The sequence below is a fragment of the Dromaius novaehollandiae genome, chromosome 18 (assembly GCF_036370855.1).
Source record: "Dromaius novaehollandiae isolate bDroNov1 chromosome 18, bDroNov1.hap1, whole genome shotgun sequence".
NCBI classification, from domain to species: domain Eukaryota; kingdom Metazoa; phylum Chordata; class Aves; order Casuariiformes; family Dromaiidae; genus Dromaius; species Dromaius novaehollandiae.
Window position 1 is genome coordinate 14007230 of NC_088115.1, and position 20298 is coordinate 14027527.

The 20298-nt window shown below is 41.0% G+C and overlaps 1 protein-coding gene across 4 annotated transcripts in view; it reads right to left on the reverse strand.

The window, feature by feature from the left end:
• ABCA5 (ATP binding cassette subfamily A member 5) overlaps positions 1–20298 on the reverse strand; it is a 40147-nt gene that overhangs the window by 18727 nt on the left and 1122 nt on the right. Inside the window, exons 1-19 of one of the 4 annotated variants that reach the window (XM_026098950.2) lie at positions 18618–18735; positions 16474–16601; positions 15532–15649; positions 14822–14935; positions 13875–14079; positions 12529–12687; positions 11651–11748; positions 9614–9843; positions 8026–8167; positions 7100–7288; positions 6610–6757; positions 5538–5706; positions 3879–3937; positions 3172–3282; positions 2758–2933; positions 2201–2320; positions 1261–1399; positions 965–1055; positions 592–731 (exon numbers count right to left, since the gene is read on the reverse strand). In XM_026098950.2, the coding sequence (XP_025954735.2) occupies positions 592–731; positions 965–1055; positions 1261–1399; positions 2201–2320; positions 2758–2933; positions 3172–3282; positions 3879–3937; positions 5538–5706; positions 6610–6757; positions 7100–7288; positions 8026–8167; positions 9614–9843; positions 11651–11748; positions 12529–12687; positions 13875–14079; positions 14822–14926 (2281 nt within the window). In that variant the 5' untranslated portion in view covers positions 14927–14935; positions 15532–15649; positions 16474–16601; positions 18618–18735. Of the gene's footprint in view, positions 1–591; positions 732–964; positions 1056–1260; positions 1400–2200; positions 2321–2757; positions 2934–3171; positions 3283–3878; positions 3938–5537; positions 5707–6609; positions 6758–7099; positions 7289–8025; positions 8168–9613; positions 9844–11650; positions 11749–12528; positions 12688–13874; positions 14080–14821; positions 14944–15531; positions 15650–16473; positions 16602–18599; positions 18736–20298 lie in introns of those variants that run through there. The other 3 variants (XM_026098949.2, XM_064522796.1, XM_064522797.1) reach the window with 3 other exon arrangements.

The window sequence follows — 20298 nt, forward strand, 5'->3', positions numbered from 1 at the left end:
TTGTTAAAAGGACATACTGTTTCTTCTGCTTTCTCCTGGGAGATGAACAAGGAGCCCTGTGTATGACTGATCAGATAATTGCTGCCATCTAGTGAAATCAGCACATTTGTTCCACTCTTCCTCTTTCACCAGTGAATTTTAACGTAATGACAATGTTCTTTCTGGCTCACAACAAGAGGGATTACTGTAGGACTTGTGCCTTTCTGGTTTCCTGCTGAAGGCCAGCCTTGTTCATTAAAACGTTCTGCAGTAAGATGACACTTCTACAAGACAATTGCATTCTTGGCCAAAAGGTCTCTACATTTCTGCTAAAAGGCATTTCCCCAATATTTGCTATTGGGTTCCCCCATCACTCTTAATATACCACAGTCCCCTCAGAGGAAGAGAGGAGGTCCTCTCTCAGCTGACAAAAATGAGTCAGTGAGAACTAAAGCAAAGACCTCACTGACAGATCTTCAGCAAAATCATAGTCAAACAAGTACGTGTAGAAATACATACATACAGAAATGATAATATACAAGCTACAGCCACGCTTGACAGATTTCTCTTCTACATTCTTTCAACCTTGCAACCCCAAAAACCCACCAATACCTGCAAACTTGTCCATGTCTTTGAGCGGCAAGGTGTACACAAGCTGCTGATCATTCTCTTGTATCAGGCTGGCTGCAGGTATATGCTGTCTTATCAATGATGTTGTTGCTTCAGTGTTGCAATACGCATCTATGTGCATACTAATAAAATACACAGAAACAAGTGGGTTTTTAAAAAACTTGCTTTTCTCCTTGTATCTATACCAGAAACATCACCCAGTAGAGCACCAAACATTTAGCATGAGGAAGGTAAAAGGATCTTCTTTGCCATTTTCTTTTTTTGCAGTGGGGTGAAGCAGGGTGCTCTCATCGATTTCAACAGAAAAAAAGGAAAGATAAATGACACCATGTAGCAGATATCACAAAAAGAGTACCTCAAACGGTAGCCAATTCCCCATTTGCTTTTGAGAAAGAGAGAAGATCCAAGGCATTTTAACATCCCTTGAGAAATCACAGCTTTACGATCTAGAAACAAAATCAAAAGCCCCTTTGAATCACAGTACTGTCAATTGGCTCCAACTCCCCCCCCCCCCCCCCCCCCATGTATTTCACATAATCCTGTACTCCAATGATTGAAGGAGCATCACCTTAGGCACTGTAACGCAACTGTTACTCACAGACAGCCTCTGCCCTTCAGGACTATATCACCCAGCATCACAGCAGAACTCACCAGCAAGAATATCTGCCTCATCCATGAAATGAGTACTGAAAACTGTCACACGACCCGCTTTTCTGTTTTTCAGGAGATTCCAGACGACGTGTCGTGAACATGGATCCATACCTGCAGTTGGTTCATCCAGCAGTAAAACCTAGATGCAAAATGAGAAACATTTTCAAGTCTATATTCACATCTCAGGAAATTCTACTTAAAAAGAGATATAGGCCTTTTTTGTTTGAAGGCTGCTCTATAGCTGTTTAAAACATCTGGAAAAAATTCTGAAGTATGCAAAGCAGCTATCTTCACTACTTTTTGAACACATACACCACCTGTTGCGACAAATGGAAAAATCACAGTAAGTTAATGCATTTTATTCCTTTTCTAACACAATTACATTTAGCTATCTATTGACTCGTTGTATTAAGTGATTGTTAAATATATGCATATGCTTTTAAAATCTCAGAGAACTGTCGCACTTATTTTTAAATACATATGTAAAAGTAGCATCAATTCTCGTAAGTCACAAATATGCAAGTCTGTAATACAGAAGAGCAGTACAGCTCCATTCCTCACTCCACGTGCTTGCTTACATGACTTTGCAAGGAAAGTCTAATGACAGTGGGTTTGTCTGTTGCAAGCCAAGCGTTACCTACCTGCCAGACAATTTAAAACTTTCATGCTACTTACCATATGAAGTGATCGAATCCATGGCTATTGCCATCACCTAAACTTTTAACATCCTGAATCATAAAGGATGAAATGTTTAAGCCATTTTATCTGTCTAAATCACAGATGAGAAGAGGGAACAAAATCAACAGCTGCTCACAGTAACAACTTCTGCATCCTATATATTACATTATGTTTTATATATATATATATAACCTCGATTTTAACAAAAAACAACATTTAGGTGTATTAAAGTCAAAGTCAAGAATTCAACTGTCACACACACCTTTGGATTCCCAAGAATAGCAACTCCTACTGATAGCTTCCTTTTCTGCCCTCCACTTAATTTCTTAGCTTGATTGTCTCTGATAGGCTGCATATCCAAATCTAACAACACTTTCTGCACCTTTGAAAAACAGGAAGCAGAGTTATTGTTAATAAAAGCAAGGCATTTTTTTTTACAGGATTACAATTCTCAGCATTTAGATTAACTGTTTCTAATTCACAGAGTATGTGGTATTTGAACTGTGCACCCTGCTAACAAACCCGTAAGTCAAAATCAGGGACTTAAGCTACAGCAAAGTAAAAGTTAGAAGATGTCTATGTTTCAACAAAAATGCTAGAATTTAAGTGTTCCACCAGCATTTTAATCTCCTAGGAAAGATTAACTATTTATCTTTGTAAAAATATCTGTCTACATTCTGCCTCCTTATCCGTTGTACTGTAAGCTAACATTCCTTTGAACACTTGTCTTAAGGAAGCATCTTTGCAGCGTAGGGCCGTTCCGCCCTGCTAGATTAAAAATGAACATGTAATGATGATACTTCAGTCTAGCTGACTTACCTCTTGTATCAAATCATTTTGAGGTATTCCTTTAATTGCAGCAAATATGGATAGATTCTCTTCCACAGTTAATATATCAAAGTGTATATCTAACTGAGGGCACACACCCGCTATTCTTCGCACTTCAAGCATTTCATCAATTTCAGAGACTTTGTGTCCGTAGACAGAGACGAACCCTACAAAAGCCAAGAGTAACCAACTGAAGTTTTTTTTACACCGAGACAGAAAGTAGGCTAACATGGTCAGTTAAAAATGGACATTAATCTAAAGTGAACACTTTCAGACAGAAGCCAAGGAAAAAGTTAGTGCGACTTGGAATAACCACAAAGGTTAATGTCTTCCATTTTCAAAAAAAAGGTTAAAAAACCACTGAGTAAAATACAGTCGAAATTTCTTAACATCAGAAAACCTCACCATCCGTCGGTGGACAAAGCCCACAAAGGATGTTCATCAGCGTTGTTTTTCCTGTCCCGCTGTGGCCAAGCAGAGCTGTAATCTGGCCTTCATAGATGTCAAAGGATAAATCTAGCCCAGCAAGGCAAAAGCAATGGGAAGAGGAGACATTAGTGATATATTTGAGCTACCCCGCAACAGGCTTGTATCACAGAAGTAAATTCAAATACTGACATATTGGGTATGCATTTACACTCTGCTCAAGGGAACACCTTACCTCCATACTTCGGTACGGCACGGAAAACACTGCAAGAGTAGCAGCAAACAAAGCTGGGGACGGTCACTGTTAGCACTGACTATGGCAAAACTTCATATTAAAAGCAGTAGAAGGTTTCATGCCACATGGGAAATGACATGAAAGGGAACAGGAAAATGGGGCAGGGAAGATCGCATTGCTTAATGACAGGGATGGAGGAGGAATAAAGACCAAGATGTCACTAGATTTTCTCTTAGTGACAGAAGGGCTTCTCTTTTTGTGATACAATTTTAGATAGATTACTGCCAAAGCGGTGAGAGAAGACACACAAAAGCATATCTGGCATTCATGCTCCAAGTCCCACCCTGCCAAAAGAAACCAAAAAGCCAAACTGAAACACAAAAGACCACTCATAATTCAGTTATTGCTCCTCTGTATCTCATAAGCAGCTTAAAAACTAAAATGTTCTTACTTCTGAGAGCCTCCACAGTTTCCCCCTTTTTCCTGAATGTTTTCGAAACACAGCTGATTCTGAAAGAAGACAGGCCATTTTATAAACTACTTTAAGATCTTTATATGTCATTTTGATCGATCAACATTATGCAACAGTCACAAAAAAGACGACCATGCTAAAGTTGCACAAAATACATTAAGGAGCCATAAAGGCAAACCACAAGACAGGAGATCTCGTAGGACTTACTGCACCTCCATACTAGCATCAGAAAGTTTCTTCTCAACACCTTACTAGATTATTGTCTATGATGACAGAGTAAGTTCAAATCTGTATTTCTTACAGAGTAGAACAATGCACTAAAGACTTCCCAAACTAGGGGCACAGCTATTCCCCAATGATTTCGCAGTCTGACAGAAGATTTAACAGACAGGATATGGAAAAGAGGTTTTAGTACAATAGACTCCAAAGATGCAACTGCTGACAGTTTTTGACAAAAATCAGGCAAAGGAACACAGGTTCTTTCTCTCCAAGAAAGGTAAAAGCCTTCCTTCCAGCCCCACTGTTTTTCAAAGTGGAAAAAAACAAAAACAACCAGTTTAGCTAAAGGAACAATGTGAAAGATGGGTTTTGGAAATGCATTTGAAAGCCTGGCAGGCTTGCCAATAGGGTCAGAGAGTGAATTACAAGTGTAAAGGATGGGGAGGAGAATGTGGAATGAAAGACAATGAAACCTGTATGTACAAAGATGGCAAAAGAGGGGGGGGAAATGACAGAGAGCTAGTAGAAGGAAGTTATGGAAAGAGTCCAGGGCAGATGAGCAAGGCAGAAAAGGCTACAACGTTCTCATATGAACATCAGAGCATCAGGAGAAAAAGCAGACCCTTCAACCTGTGCTGGACATCCCAAGAGACACGGGTAACAGGGACAAACGCAAGACTAATTCTGGTCACTAAGCTCAAATATTTATTTGAGCCTAGTTGAGCCAACACAGAGGAGTGAAGATGAAGAGTTTCTCTCAGGTGACATCATGCTATTCGATTGGAAAATAATGAAAACAAGGACTAAGGGAATGATTCTGAAAATATACTATGAAAAGCATTGGAAATACACGATAGTCCAGATGAAAGGCAACATGAAACAAAGCGTGATGAAAGCAAGCAGATCAGCTTTTCAGTTTTCTTTTACCCTCTTACATGACATCTGGGGTAAAACAACCAAGAAGTTCTCCAGTTTATGGAGAACTTCGCCTTCACATAAACCTAGAATTTAACTCTCTCTCCAGCAAGACTCAGATGTGCGCTAATGGAAAATAACCCTCCCAGAAGAGTAGGCGTCTCAACATCTGCAAACACTTACGCCTCTTGTGGCCTCAGTGAAAACGAAGGAATGGAAAACTGACTGTTTTTGAGAGGACTCCAACTGAAGGAATACAATACACAAACAAATCCTTTCTTTAAGCTGAGTGATGTATCCTTGGAGGACATCCATGTAGTTGATGGGACTTCATTAAAAATGGAAATAGTTGTGCTGTGTGTGTGGAGAACTATCTGCAATGCATACCATATGCTATTTGAATCAACACACTAGAAAAACAAGAATGATTTTCAAATCACACTTTAAACATCAGGAATTCAGGTGATCTGCTCAACTGAACTTGGGGAATGGGATGAGTCATACCTGATGGCTTCCTTTCCCTGAAATTCAGAAGGCACAGGTTCAACCATCTCACTGAAACTTAAACTGCCATTGATGCTGCTCTCATACAGTTCCTTGTAATTTTTTCTGTGCTTTGACCAAAATGAGGGCTTCATGAAGAAAAATGATGTTCGGCGTAGTCCAAACTCCCCTGAATAATAACAGGGAAAAAGAAAACTTCTTAACAGTAACTGTAGATGTATCTCGGCATTTGAGTTTTGGCTATAAAACCTATGAGCAACCCTGCAGCAAGTTTAGGAGCCAAGCCCATGTCCTAATGCTGGAGGGATCTGGGCAGCCAAGTTTATATTATCTGCATTTAAGCCATCATTCCCATCAGTGCCCCTAGCAGATTCTGGTTTAAGTATTTAAATACATGCAGAAATCTCTTTCGACTCAGTAAAAATTCCTAGTAATGAAAGAATGGTGACTTAAATACATACAATACAAAGAAACATACATCACAAGCAAAGGAAGCCGAAGGGCCTAACCAGGAATTAGTAGTAAGATTAACAACTTCATTCTATATTCTGTGTTAAAACTATTGCTATCACAAGGAAAGATCTGGAACAGGCAAAGCAGTCTTTAATTTTCAACCCTGTAAAAACAAACTGCAAAGGCTGAGGTGCTAGTTAACCCAGCAAAGAAGTTTTTCCTTTTAAAAAGATTGTCCGATACAAAAAAAAAAAAAAAAAAAGAAATATCAGCTGACATATCTAAAAGCAGTCAATTCTAACCATGCTAATACCGTCCTCACATCTCTCAGTTTTATTATAATAAAGATTTCAGCAAAAAGTAGTCTAAGCCATAATTAAAAATATATTTGTAAACAGCAGGCACCATCTCCTTTCTGCATAAAATTGAAATTAGACAAACACCACACTACTACAGTGCCAAGAGGCTGAGTAGTAACACCACAGTATGTCGGAGCCACTGAGAAAGCACCTAGTTGTTCAGAAATACCATCTAACTCTGCCACTGATTTCAAACTGGGAGCTCAGGATTTCAGGAAATTGTGACGCTGGCGCAGTTCAGTTTCTTTTCATGAACATACCTGGAATAACCTGATCAAGGTAGATGGCTACAAGCAGATAAAATATGCTATCCAGCACCAATAAAATAAGAGAGAGAAAGAGTGGGTAAGGACCATGATTTAGATTCGAAAATGTTGCACCATCTTCGTAATCTTCTAGATGCATGACCTGCCAACAAACATGGACAGACTGAAATTGGTACAGACCTGCAATTTTATCAGTCAGAATGAAATGACAGAATGGTGCAAAACTTAGGAACAGAAAAGATCAAAAAGTGACTGAGATCACAGCGACAAAGAATAATAGTTGCCTGATAGTCTACTGCATTTTACTTGATATTAAAATTGCCATAGAGACTTATTAAAATAGCCAATTTCCCCCCACCATCATCAGTTTTTTTAAAAAAAGAATTAAACTGTTTAAAAATATCTACATCACTACCACTTTGAAGGTGATGCAAGACAAATGATTGCTATGAGGCTGCAATCTGAGAAGTACTAGGTTATTTACCTCTGCGATGCCAATCAAGAAGGTGCACTGACACAATGGACTCAGAATCCACACAGACGACTTTGGGAAATCTTCCACCAGAACAATACTAAGACCCACAAAACCAAAAACCAGCGTCGCCAAGAATTCAACTATACCCACATTTTTTGACTTTTTAAATAGAGGCGTCAGCATAAGTGCAAAGAAAACCTAAGAACAAACAGATCAAAAAATGTAACAAGGTAATACATAAAAAAAAAAAAAACCCAACAAAGCACAGAAAATATAAAGTAGAAAGACCATAACTTCATTTTTTTCTCTGGTAAGCAAATCATGTTCCTGATATAGCCAATTCAGCATTAACCCAAGACCCACGTGTCCTTTAAAAGCAAACTATCAGGAGCAACAGATTTCCCAAAGATGCCAGGCAAGGGACCGCAGAAGAGAACCATGAAAGAAAAATATGAAGCCATACTTTGCAGTATGTGTACACATTCTAATTAGTAAACCTGTTAAGAGATATATAGTAAATAAATATTTTTGAATTGTTTATGAACTTTGACAAGTAATCTGCTATATTAAATTGATTCTTGAGTTTAATTAGGGTTTTAGCATTATACTATATAGTAACAGCAAATGTTTAGAAGTGGGCATGGTTTGGGACTTCAAAATACTACTGCACTGCATTTTTTGTTCAAAGACAGATGATGACTATAAATTCAAATACTTCGGTAAGGAAAGCTATTTCTCATAGCCACAATCAAGACCTGCACAAGCTCCTGAGCCAGAATGGACCACAGAAAGGGGATGGGGCACATAAGATACCCAGTTACTATATTGTTCTAATAAAACTACATCCAAGCTGTCTAGAAGAGAGAACACTATCAGACAGGAATGAAAAACTCTTGGATGCGATGGCCAAATTCAACGCGATTGAGAGTACTTACCGAAGAGATTCCATATAGAAAAAAAAGAAGAAATATCACAAAGGCACTGCTCTGGGGAAAGAGCGAAGAGGATGTTGCAATGACCGCCATAAGAATGGCCATGACGAAAATCAAACTTGTGTAGAGCAGCACCCAAGAAAGCCTACAAGCAAAAGGAGCGGGGCAGTGGAGGACACACACACACAAAAAAAACAAACAGTGAATGAATTCACAGTCTGAATTACTCACAGAATTAGCTAAAACTACAATTCTTTAATATTCCTGACATGCACCAAAGGACAGGCTTGCAGCAAAACAACAGCCCCCAAAAGAAAAGAGCTCTTGTAAATATCAGTATAACTGAAGCATTAGAACATGCCCATCGATACCAACTGCATCAAAAAGAAACAGCTAGATGATTCATGATATTTTTTGAACTTGCATAATTAATTCCCTAGTTTAACCAGAAGAGGGTAATTGAGTAGTATGTTTCAATAATTAAAGAAATTCTATTTAAAATTTAATGCATTAGTCAGTCCAGTTGCTGAGCAAGGTAATAAAATACTCTTCTGTATAAAAACAGAGTTGAAAGTCAGTGGGCAAGTCTGATCTCAGGAAACAAATTCTTACAGGTGACATTTTCCTCACAAGCAAGTCGGTCAGGCTTTTTTCAGTGGTCTATCAAAGCTGCACTACCAACATGCCTTTGCAGATCACTCCCATTTTACATAGGGATTCCCTGAAGCCAAAAATTAAAATGATTTTCTCAAGATCACAAATTCTTAACAAATACTGACTCATGAGGAGCAAGTGAGGACCGCTAGCCAATACTGTAGGTGAAGGATATAACTCATTCTAAACAAGACTTGTCACTAAGGAAATATCACCAAAAAAAAGGTCAAAAAAGAGCTTTGATAAAAACACAGAACAAAAGCAATCAGACAAAACCAATCGCAGCTGGCTGTTACAATGCACCAGGACAAGGTCCTAAGATGCCGTGGGCCATCGCTGCTGGAAGTGCAAAGCTACACCCAGTTTTATCTCTACAACTACCAATGTTTACAAATTAGTACATCCACTTCTGTGGAAAAAAGTATGTTGTATTACACAGGACAATTTCCATCACAGTGGAGAAACAACTTAAAACCTGTTGTTCAGACTTCTCTTTCTGTCACATTAAAATTATAGAGTTAGACTGGATTAATTATGGGTTGGGGAAATGCTGCTGATAAGCTCTGAAGAGAGACTGCATGTTACCTGTTTAGCCTCAAGAAAAGGTGTTACTGAGGCAGAGCATTAAAAATGACAAAACAAATTACATAAAAATCTCATGCATCATTTTATTCAATCCCTCCAAGGCTGGTATAGTTCTGTATTTATAAATGAAGCAGCATTACTCCAGTATTTACTTACAAAAACATGCCTATTTCTATGATACAATAAGTAGCTCCGTGTTAGATTTTCCAGAGCAGTTCATTTTTAGGCTGCTGCAGTATCAATCTGATTAACTGAAAACAATTAGTGAACTAAGAATAGGATAGATGGGGTTTATTACAAGGCTTTTTACATTTTTTCTAGAATGAACAGGTTATACTGAATACTCACATACCAAAAGGCAGTGTCATGAAGTCCCAATATTTTTAAGAATTCCTTCAACTTCCTCTCCTTTTCTGCCACAATATGAATTGCCAAATAATACCCAAATGGTGAAAAAGCAATTACTAGGTAAATTAAAATGATTGCACGAGGAAAACTGTCAATTTCCATCACTTCAGCCTCTCCCATAATGACAGCTCTTGTTAATTCAAGTTGTTCCCAAACTGACTGATTAGTCTTCAGCTAAAAGGAAAAGAAGGAAGAGTTATTCTTGCATTGCTTCTGATTTTACATCCCCATTCCACTCGCAAGACTGCAATGAATAAGGGCTTAGATTGGTGAAGAAGTTACTACTGCTCAACCGACGTACAGTTAAGTATCCTCTCGGCTCAGACACCTGCGAGAACACACACATTAGTGCTGATCTTCTCCACTGCAATTTAAGCCAACTCATTTTACCTTACATGCTTGTGATAGGCAGCTACCACGGCTCAGCTGACACGTGGTATCTCAGAAAACTCTGCTAAATCAGTTCTTCATCTGGGTTATAACTTCACTGACATGGAAAGATCTGGAAACTTCAAGGAAAATCTGAGACCTTAATTTCCCCACATCCCAGTCCGAAAGCACAGAAATAGAACATCTGAAGACACGGAGATAAAATGGACAACAGCTTTGCAATTCCTGTCCTCTAAAAAGATAAGACTTACTGAGAGAAGTGCGATGGGAGAGAAATACTTAGAAAGGTATTATTAACAAATACTGACCAGGAACAAAACAGCAAGGCAAATTTTACAGCAGCAGAGGCAAATGAACAGTGTTTGCAGCACAAGAGTGTGTATGTGCATGTGTGGGTGTTACAAGACAACCCTGGGAAGCTCAGAAAGAATGTCTGAACTAGGCAGGTTAGGATAACCTCTATCTCTCTTCTCTAAAAAGAAGCATTCTTTAATCAAGGGCATCCTAGAACTGCTAAAACCCTAAAAGCAAAATGTTTTATTTCTAAGTATGTAATGCCAATCTGGCAAAAGAATTGCAGGTCCATGTATCCTTAACTGAAGACCTTGGGACTTGAACTGTAGCTGTCTAGAGGTAGCCACTTAGATAAAAGTTGCTTAGCATGAGTAGCTAAATTTGCTGAAGCCTTAGGCCGCACTCCTAGTTCAGTAAGAAAGGGCCCCAGAGCTGGTGCAGGCTGGAAAGATAAGGGAGTTACAAGCAGTCTGCATTCCTGTGCCCCACACTCCGAAAGGGAGGATGTCAAGGCTTTGAAATAAGGCCTGCTTGGGCGCCAAGACCTTGGGAAGCAAAGCCTCCTCTCACTGCTGAAACAATGTTAATTAAGGGGTCTGGACTATCTCCCCCTCGTCAGGACCTTGGGAGATAACACCTACTGTCCCTGCTGGGGCAGCGTTAATTGCTGGAATTACTATCTCCCCTTGTCAGGGCCTTGAGAGACAGGCATGGGACCCGGGGAATGAAGAAATCACTAACCAGTGTAAAAGGGAAAACTGCAAATCCGGCAATTTGTTTGTGTAAATGCTACTTGAAAAGTTGGGGGGGTGTGCTTGATTTGCGGGAAACCACCGAGCACCCAGGCTTGCGCAACTCTGAAATAAATAAGCAAATGTCTCTCCTGAGTGTGTAATTATTGGCTTATTGCACACCGGGCAATGAATCTGCTTTTCGGACAACATAGGGAGGAAAGCAGCCCATCAAACCACCACTCATTTTGTTAAAGCATCTGAAGTACCATTTTGGGGTGACCACTGTCAAACACTTATATTTTAATGACTGCTATCATGTATGCTTCAGACTCATTTAAACACAGAAAGACAACAAATGTCCACATTATTCAACTGGACAAGAACATTTCTGTACAAAATATGGAAAACCCACAAAAAATATCCTGCCTCCTCAATGGATGTAAGCTAATGGTCGGTAAGGTATTTTATACAGTTAACAGACAACATCACAAAAACATTCAGAATGAAGGCAATTCAAGGATTTTAACTTTGTTGGTCTTATTAAACTGTTTATTGACTCTTACCTGTATAATTGCTGCATCGATGCAGGCTTGCAGAGCTATAAATCCTGAGTGCCAGTATGTTACAGATTCACATCCTTTCACCAAGCTGGAGCAACTAGCTACAGAATAGTCAAGGCATTTAAAAAAGCAAAAAGCTGGAGTTACAGCTGTCCTACCCCTAATGTAAAGATGTCACAGGTTGATGCAATCCCTTTTAAGTACTAGAAAGAACTTCTAAAAATACATATATACATCTACATATTTATATACACACACATATGTATATACCTAAAAAATATAAAGGACTAATTTGCAGTACTGGATTCAAAAGGCTCCCTTCCCCAGAGCAGACAAACAGCATGAGGGACAGGCTATTAAGCTTGTAACTGCTATACAAACAGTGAAAGGATAACAGGATCCGATGAGCTACCAGATAATCTTATGGATGGTTTATGGAGTGCTGTCAAAAACCCCCCGAAACCCAAGAACAAAAAACCCACGGAGCATTGCTGTCTCCTATGTTCTGAACACCTGCAAAGCTGCTTTACTGAAAAAGCCAAGTCATGCCAGGATGCAGCAGGTCCACAGACTTGCACACTATGCGGCAGAGAGCACGTCTGCACAGCACAGCGCGGCAGGGCCAGGAGTGCCCCCGCCGGCACATGGCCTGGCCCCGAACACACTCGAACAGGGAGAGCTGCAGAGCTGCTCCAGACTGGCACTGCACTGAAGCTAACCTGTGCATCTTACTCATTTCTGCATTATGCTAAATTACACAGCACTCCAAATAGCTTAATTTATTGTAGCATGCAACATCAGGCCAAAAAAAAAAAAAAAAAAAGGATCTGATTTTCTAGCTGATTCCCTTAAGAAGTAAAAATGAGAGTGTGCACATGTACCTCTTGATTCCACATAAACAGAAGACATGGTAACAGAGTCAGGAAACCTAAGCTGGTAGGACATATCGTCATTGAATACTACACCCACAAAGTTTGAGGGTTTAAAAGCACTAGCCTCTTGCAGTTCTTCTTCACTTAAATATTCTTCTGTGATTATGCCTGCAAGATAACAAATTATCATGTTAATTTAGATATCAGCACAGCAGCAAAAAAACCTGTGCAACAGTTTATCTTAAAGCAAAGTCATGCCAGTCATTGATAATTTGTTTGGATTTGGATATATAAAGGGCTATGCTTTTGTCCTGGTAAAGTAAACAAGTATTCCCATGAATGTAAGCCTGCAGCAGTGTCACGTTAATAGTGGGGTGAATAATTCAAAGGGAAGTTACCCCAGCACTTTTCCCTCAATCCTTTTTCCCCATTTCTCCTGTTCCAACAGCTTCTGTGCCTCAATTCTTACAGGCTACCTGAGAATTTATTTTCAAGTACCAGTACTTTTCAGCAAGGGCAGACCAACTGGCATAGAGAGTTAAATATATGAAAATACAGTATTTTGCCACTGACTTCAGCAAAGGACTTCAGCTCTCAGCTCACAGAAAGCACAGCAGCAGTTTTAAGGGAGAACAGACTTTGAAGGTAGAAAGTGGAATCATTTACTAAAAACAGAAGAGAATATCCGTAATGAAAATGCAGACATCAGGCTGTGCTATATCTTAGTGATACCTTTGAAGCATGAATACCACAAGGAAGAGAATCAAAGATACCAAACTAAAAATACATTAGAGTGGTTTTGGATAGATCAGTTACCACTAGCTGTGTCAGCTATGCAGAAAAGGTGCTTTAAAAAAAATCACTTTTAAAATCAAGGAGGTGACACAGTGTTAATGGGAACCATCATTAAAAAAAAAATCATTGTTTTGATAGTAACAACAGGATTGAAAACTCAACCTAGAATATCTGCAGATCAGTATCATCCGTTGAATTTACCCCAGGATGTCACAGTATAAGTACTAATTAGTTCTAGAGAGTTTCAGTGGCTTTTGGTACTTTGCATTTGCTCTAAAAACCTTTCCCTTAACTACGTAACACTTGCAACCTGTAACAGGAGTACATATGTGGAGAACGTGAACTACTCTGAGAAGGCAATGCAAGAATATTTACCAACCAAAAAAAAATGTCTTCACAGCCTGTTCTCTTTAGCTGTGATTGAAAAGAAATGCTTTCCAGTCTGTCAGAAGCGGACAGGTCTGATCTACCATTAGCAGCAACAGTGAACTTCCTCTTTAAACACAAGCCAAAGCATGAGATATACTTAGAAAAATAAAATGCCTAGGCATTCAGTATACCATCTTCAAAGTTATCGAAAGCCACTTTCTTCATGATTTCTCTTGTCATGCTGGTTGGTGGCGTGTATCCAATGACAAAATTCACCAGCAAGGAGGTATCTAGAGTACCAAGATGGGTGTCAGGTACCTCGCCGTATTTCTTATGTGGATGCATCATGCTCATGAGTATTAGCCAAAATAAGAAAAAGAGTGGGAAAAGGATTTCCTGTACAAAGAAATATAAAAAGTGAGAATTTCAAAGAGAAGTAATAGGAAAAAAAATTTCCTGAGTCATACAAAGTTTAAAGAAGGGACTGTGTCTTTAATCACTTGACTGTGAGGATTCCTTAATGATTTCAATGCAATAACAGATTTAGTGCCTTTAATGCCAAAACCTACTCTGTAGCACTGCAGCAGAATTTTAATAGCATACATTGGTAACTTGAGAAGCCATTTTAAGGAACAAAGGAATAATTCTACCCATTGTAAGTATCAGTAAATTTATGCTATTTAGAAAAAAGAAAACACAGACCATGAACCATTAAACAAGTCAAGCCAAGCACTGAACTGTGTTGTTCACCTCAGAACTTCCCTTAAAATTTCATACACATTATCTTTGCACATGGCTAAACCTCTAGAAGAGATAAAAAGCTTTTAAAGACGTCTAGTCCTGCAACACCAGTCAGCTATGATCCCTAGAAAGCATTTGGACTTTTCTGAAAGTGCACTAAGACTGCACGATTAATTCAAGGATATCTTCTAGATAATGCCTTACATTCTTATGATACTTTTCCAGTCCAAGGACCATAATAGCTTCTGAAAAAGCCTATTTCAAACCAGAAATCGGAGCAGACCTAGAAGCTTCAGAAATACCATAATGAAGCTGAGCATTGCCTCCAATTCGGGAACCACTTAAATGTAGGGAAAATGCAGACACAAAGATGACAGTAAACAAGCACTCCACTTACCTGAACACTACTTTTTTTAGTCCTACACTTAACAAGACAGTTCTTGAATAAAAGAGCTCTGGTTTGTCTCCATACTCCTGCCTCTCTCTGAGTACTTGGTGCCATTTTTCAAGACTAGTTTGCTTAACAGAAAAACAAACACACAAAAAAATGACAAAATAATTTAAAAACACATAAGCCAGGCAGTTACAGCATTCATTATCTCTAAAAAGCACTCTCCAACATACAAGCTAGACCCCTGTTACATCAAGAAGCTGTTAGCACTCATTTACAATCAGAGAGTTGTGCAAACAGGGCTAGGAGAGACCTCAGGATATCATCTGAGCAATCTTCCACTCAAAACCAGGATCAGCTCTATGCAAAGCAACAAGATTCAAGCTAACCTCAGCTTATTTTCATTTTATTACCCAGATATTATAAACAAATGCATTCATCTCAGTGCATAATTCCAATGTCCAACACATGAGTTCACGGCAGCTAGCCAGACCAATGCATTTAAAGAGAGATGTATCACCCCAGGCAAACTGTTCAATGTACTGTGAGTAATACTTTTTACTACAGCAGATGCAATACTACTTATTTTCCTAATTTGCCTTTTCATTAGGCAAGCAGAGTGAACACTACAGGGTCACTGAACATAAATGTGGGGGAAGGGGGGGATCTGAAAATGTTCTTTCAACAGGCACCATTTAAATTCCACCAAGACGTACCTCGTGAGCAGAGTTAACAGTAGGATGGGGAATAATCAGGTTTTTATTCCCAGTTCTGCCACCAACTTGTTGACAGAGGTTTGAAGTCACTGTTTAACCTCTATCTCCATTTCCTCACCTACAAAAGTTGAAATATAATCATTAACTTCCCAAGAAAGATCACATGAGAACAAGTGCAGGTCTTTATATTACTTGGCAGACAAGCTACTCTAAATGATTACCACTACTGTTTCTAGCTCCTATCATACTAGCCCAGCTAAGAAGATCAGTGCCAAACGAGTTACATGGCAGGTCTTGCAAACTCAGGGCCTGTCTCCTGTCTAGCATCTCCTTCCAATACAAAGATGGTTGGGATTACACAAGAAGAAACCATTCGAATGGCAGATGCATGGAAACAGAAGAGAACACCTTGGTACAGAGAGTTTCAGAGACTGCTCCCACATGGAACCAAGCATCTTGGGCCACGACTCTTGCCTGCAGCAATATCTGTATGCCACAGGTGAACAATTCGGTCATTTTTCAACATTTGAGTCAAAACATAGTACAGATTTTAAGAATTTATCTATATTTCAGGTTTTCTGGTTATCAACCCTTATTCAAAGGGTTGATAAATGTTTTTGGTGACTGCACATTCAAATCAGTTCTGTAACAGGACCTAGCTGTTCTGCTATCTTTTAGACAACACACAGTTCAAGGCGCCTTCCTTGCTATATTGTAATATGGAAACCTATTTTGGGAATACAAACACTATCTAACTAAAGTAACACATGAGGTTGCTCAGATGTCAGCACCACTGCTACGAGTTTAGCTTGTGCAATGAAAAGCTTTAAATTATCAAACTGCTTACAGATAGGTATTTATATCAAAGCATGCATTTCTTTAAGTGTAGGAGGAACGAGAAGAGAGGAAAGACATCTGCAAGCAAACAAAACCACCACTCACCACTTTCTCAGGCTCTGACACTCAACTTGGCTCTGCACAGGCAGGTTTGCAGATGCTCGGAGCCCGTTGGGGTCAGTGGTCCCCTGCGAGGCAGCAAGGCTCTGGCCAGGCACATGAAGCGTGAGGGTCTGCAGGAGACATGTTTGCAAGTCCACTGAAAATGAAGCCTTAGGAACAGGTTCCAGTCAGAGCAAGCAACTAACTCCTAGAGTGCCCTTAATAGCACTGAATTGAATTCTACTTTAAAAATTAAACATCTTTTCCCTCTTTCTATAAAAACCAAAATGCTTAAATGTCACCATAATGCCACTAATTAACTCTCCTAGAAAAAAGAAAGGATGCAATAGCACTAGATATTTTCAAGTGAGAAGCACTTTAACATGACAAAAGAGTTTTAAAAAGAATCAAGAAATGCAGCTATTGCTTACAGATTGCAAAAATCAGTGTTTCTTCTCTCTCTTCACAAGTACTAAGCACTTGGACTTCCACTGTTTGAATTTCAGGAGCAGATTTCAAGAGCATTTACAAGTGGAGAAGCTCCACTGACTTCCTTGCTGAACGCAACGTGACTGGACTAAAATACATCTTCCTCAGTCACACTTCATTATTTTAATGAAATCCATAAAAGTGGCAAAGCTAATTTAATCACATATAATCACTAAGGTCAATGACTTCTTTCTTTCTAGCCAGTAAAAAAAACAGAAAACAAAACAAAACATAGCATCATTTCCACATATCCATTGGAACGCTTCCATGCTTTAATTCACATCATTTAGGTTGAAGGGGGAGCCATTGTAAGCACATTAATTCATTTCTTGGTATTGCATCTGGGAAGCCATCTCAGCAAAGTTTCCAGAACTACATTACAAGCAATCAAGAACATTGAGAACTATCACTTCAATGCTGAAGAACTGTATCTTGGCAAAAAATGCTTTCAGAAACTCCAGGCGAGGAAAACAAATGCATATGCTGAACAGAAAAAGGAGCTGCCGAGACATTTATTTGAATAAGTATATTAGACAAACTCTCTTAACCTGCAAACGTCCTCAACAATTTAGCCACTTCCCTATGATCTTGCACTCATAGGAGAAGTGGCTGAAGCGCAACTGCTCGTGGGCGTCTCAATCAAAGCAATCTCAAGCAAGTTACCGGTTTTGCGCATTTAATTCTACATTTGAGATACTGATGATTCTCACAGGAGAAAAAAAATGATAAGGTGATACTTGGAAAGATCTCCCTCTTTTCCCCAGATGTCAAGCTGACAATAGTCTGTAGCGGTCCATTTATATGATTTTGTGCTTCAAAGCACATTCCCTTGTTTTTTAAGCTAAAGAAAGTGAGAGCCTCAAGCAATTGAAATGTGGCTTTGGGGGGGGGGGGGAAGGAAGTATATCAACAGACAGCAATATCCGCAAAAAGAAAAAATAGATTACTGATCTTGCTACAAGTAGATAACAGACTAAACCATGTGTAAGAAAAACTCCAACGTGCCTTTATCGGTCTATGAACTACTTAAGCTAAATACTTCATTTATGCATTTAAAAGACAGACTGAATTCCCTTCCCCATCTGAATCCCAAAGGAAAGATCTTTCTCCTGCTGATGAGCACCAAGAGGACCGGCAGTCGCGGAGCACTTATCCGCGAACTCATCGCTCCTTAACTGCGGGGTAACGAAGCCAGAGGCGGCAGCGGGCACGCTCCCCGCGCCGTTGCAGCGGAGCTCCGCCGGCTGCCGCTTCCCCTGCCCAAAGCAGCTGCTCGCCGGGGACCTGCGGCAGATCGCGAATTGCGAGACGGCGCCGGGGAAGGGACCCTCCTCGCCTGCCCTCTTCTCCCCAGCGCATCAGAGGGCTGCTGCACGCTTGCACACACGCCCAGCTAAAAAAACAACTAAGTAAATAAAGCAAATCAAACGCGCTATGCCAAGGCGTTTGCTCTATAGCAACGACGTGCACCGAGTGGTATAGCAGAACTCCTCCTCTTCCCCTGCTTTTTTCCTCCCCACACCCGTTTTGTCCCCACAAACGCCCCACGCCCCCCAGCCGCAGCGACCGGCGAGGCCGGACCCCCGCCCCGCTCCCCGGGCAGCCCTTCCCCGGCGCCGCGCCCCGCCGGGGGCACTCACCGCCCCGGGGGGACTCACCGCGGCCCGGCCCGGCCCGGCGGAGCACGTCGCGGCGGCAGGACGCAGCGCTCCCCGCCCGGCGCAGGGCGAGGGGCGGCCGCGCTGCTGCCACCGCCCCCGGGGCGGAGCGCGGCCCGGCCGCCTCCCTCCCCCCCAAGGACCCCCCCTTCCTTGAGCTGCCCCCCTGCAGCACGACCACCGCCTTCCTCCGCCTCCTCCTCCTCCCCTGGGCGAGCAGAGCCGTGCGCCGGGGTTTTAAGGGCGGAGCGGGAGCCGCCGTGCTCAACGCAAGGCCACGCCGCCGAGAGCCGCCCGTGTCTGGCCGCATTACCAAAAACGCAGTCAGAGCATTGAAATTAGTGCTTTGAGAACAGCTGCTGAATTCCGACCCCTCGTGCCGGCTCCCTCAATCGCCAGCTCCCGCAAAAGCAGGGATACGCTGACAGCCGTGATATGGCCTGCTGAGTCACTCCGCGTACACGGGAAAGGCCTTCGTCTTAGTCCACGGCCAGCCTTTTGCGGACAAGTGCAATGTTCTGTGATCAAAAACACGGAGTTTTAACTATTCCGTTCACACTGCTGACAGACCAATTTGGCATGCTCATTTTTAAATACCTACTTCAAGTCCTTAAGAGAGAGGATGAGCTGAAAATTAAACCCAGAGGTATTGCTGCAGAAGAGATGCTGTGCATGTGTTGAGGAAGAGACTGTGCAGCTCCTTGCGCTCCGCAAAATATTGCTTGGCAACAGCTTCCTCCAGGGAAACATGGTATTTTGATGGACGAGGTTTTGAGCCAGTATTTCAAAATGCCTGTTTGAGCTGGTTTTCTGTACCTGGTTAGTGCTGTATGAGCATCACATCTCTGTGTTGAAATGCAGCTGTATAACAGCAGCAATTTGGATTCAGTATTTTTACTTGAAAAACTGCAGTTGAGTGCCAGCTTCCACATCTGGAAGAAAAAGGTCTCAAGCCATCTTATTAAACAGAAAGCTCAGTTTACATTTCTAGGTACCACGGCTGTGCAGAAGCCTTTACATTCACACTTTCACATGCAATGATGATTAGGCCTATTTATGATTCAAGATACCTCATCTGCAGTTTTGCAGAGCCTGGTCCACTACAGCCATACTCCTGGACACAATAAACCATCTTCCCCTGCCTCCTTCACTCCCTGATGTGATTTTCTGCACACTCAGTGCCGTTACAGGGAAAGCGGTCTCAAAACTCAGGGGAACATCTCTGCCCATATCTAGTCAATGAGTGGCCAGCGCCTTCCCTAAGAGGCAAAAACATGCTTTGCTTGGTAGCTTGCAGGCAAATATCCCCGTGGCCCGGGCACCCCGGAGGAGGCTTTGTGGATGAGAGTGCTTCCACCAGGTGTCCTCCGAGAGCGATGCGACTCCCAGCACAGCATAGCGACAGCTTCCCCGACCCCGATACCTGCTTATTTCTATACAGCGCATCCAAACGAGTAGCTGTGAGGCAGCTCCCAGGTGGTTGGGTTCAGGCATCTGCAGTTACATCACATTTAGAAAATGATCAAGTCGCATCTCATCTTCTTGCTATTGCTCTTTTAGAAAAAAAAACAGCCACTGGCAAGGGCTGCTTTGACTAGAAAATTTTCTTTTTTCTTCTAATTTCCACACAACAAAGAGTATTAGATACAAATACTCTAAATAATGCCTAATTTTGCCTAAT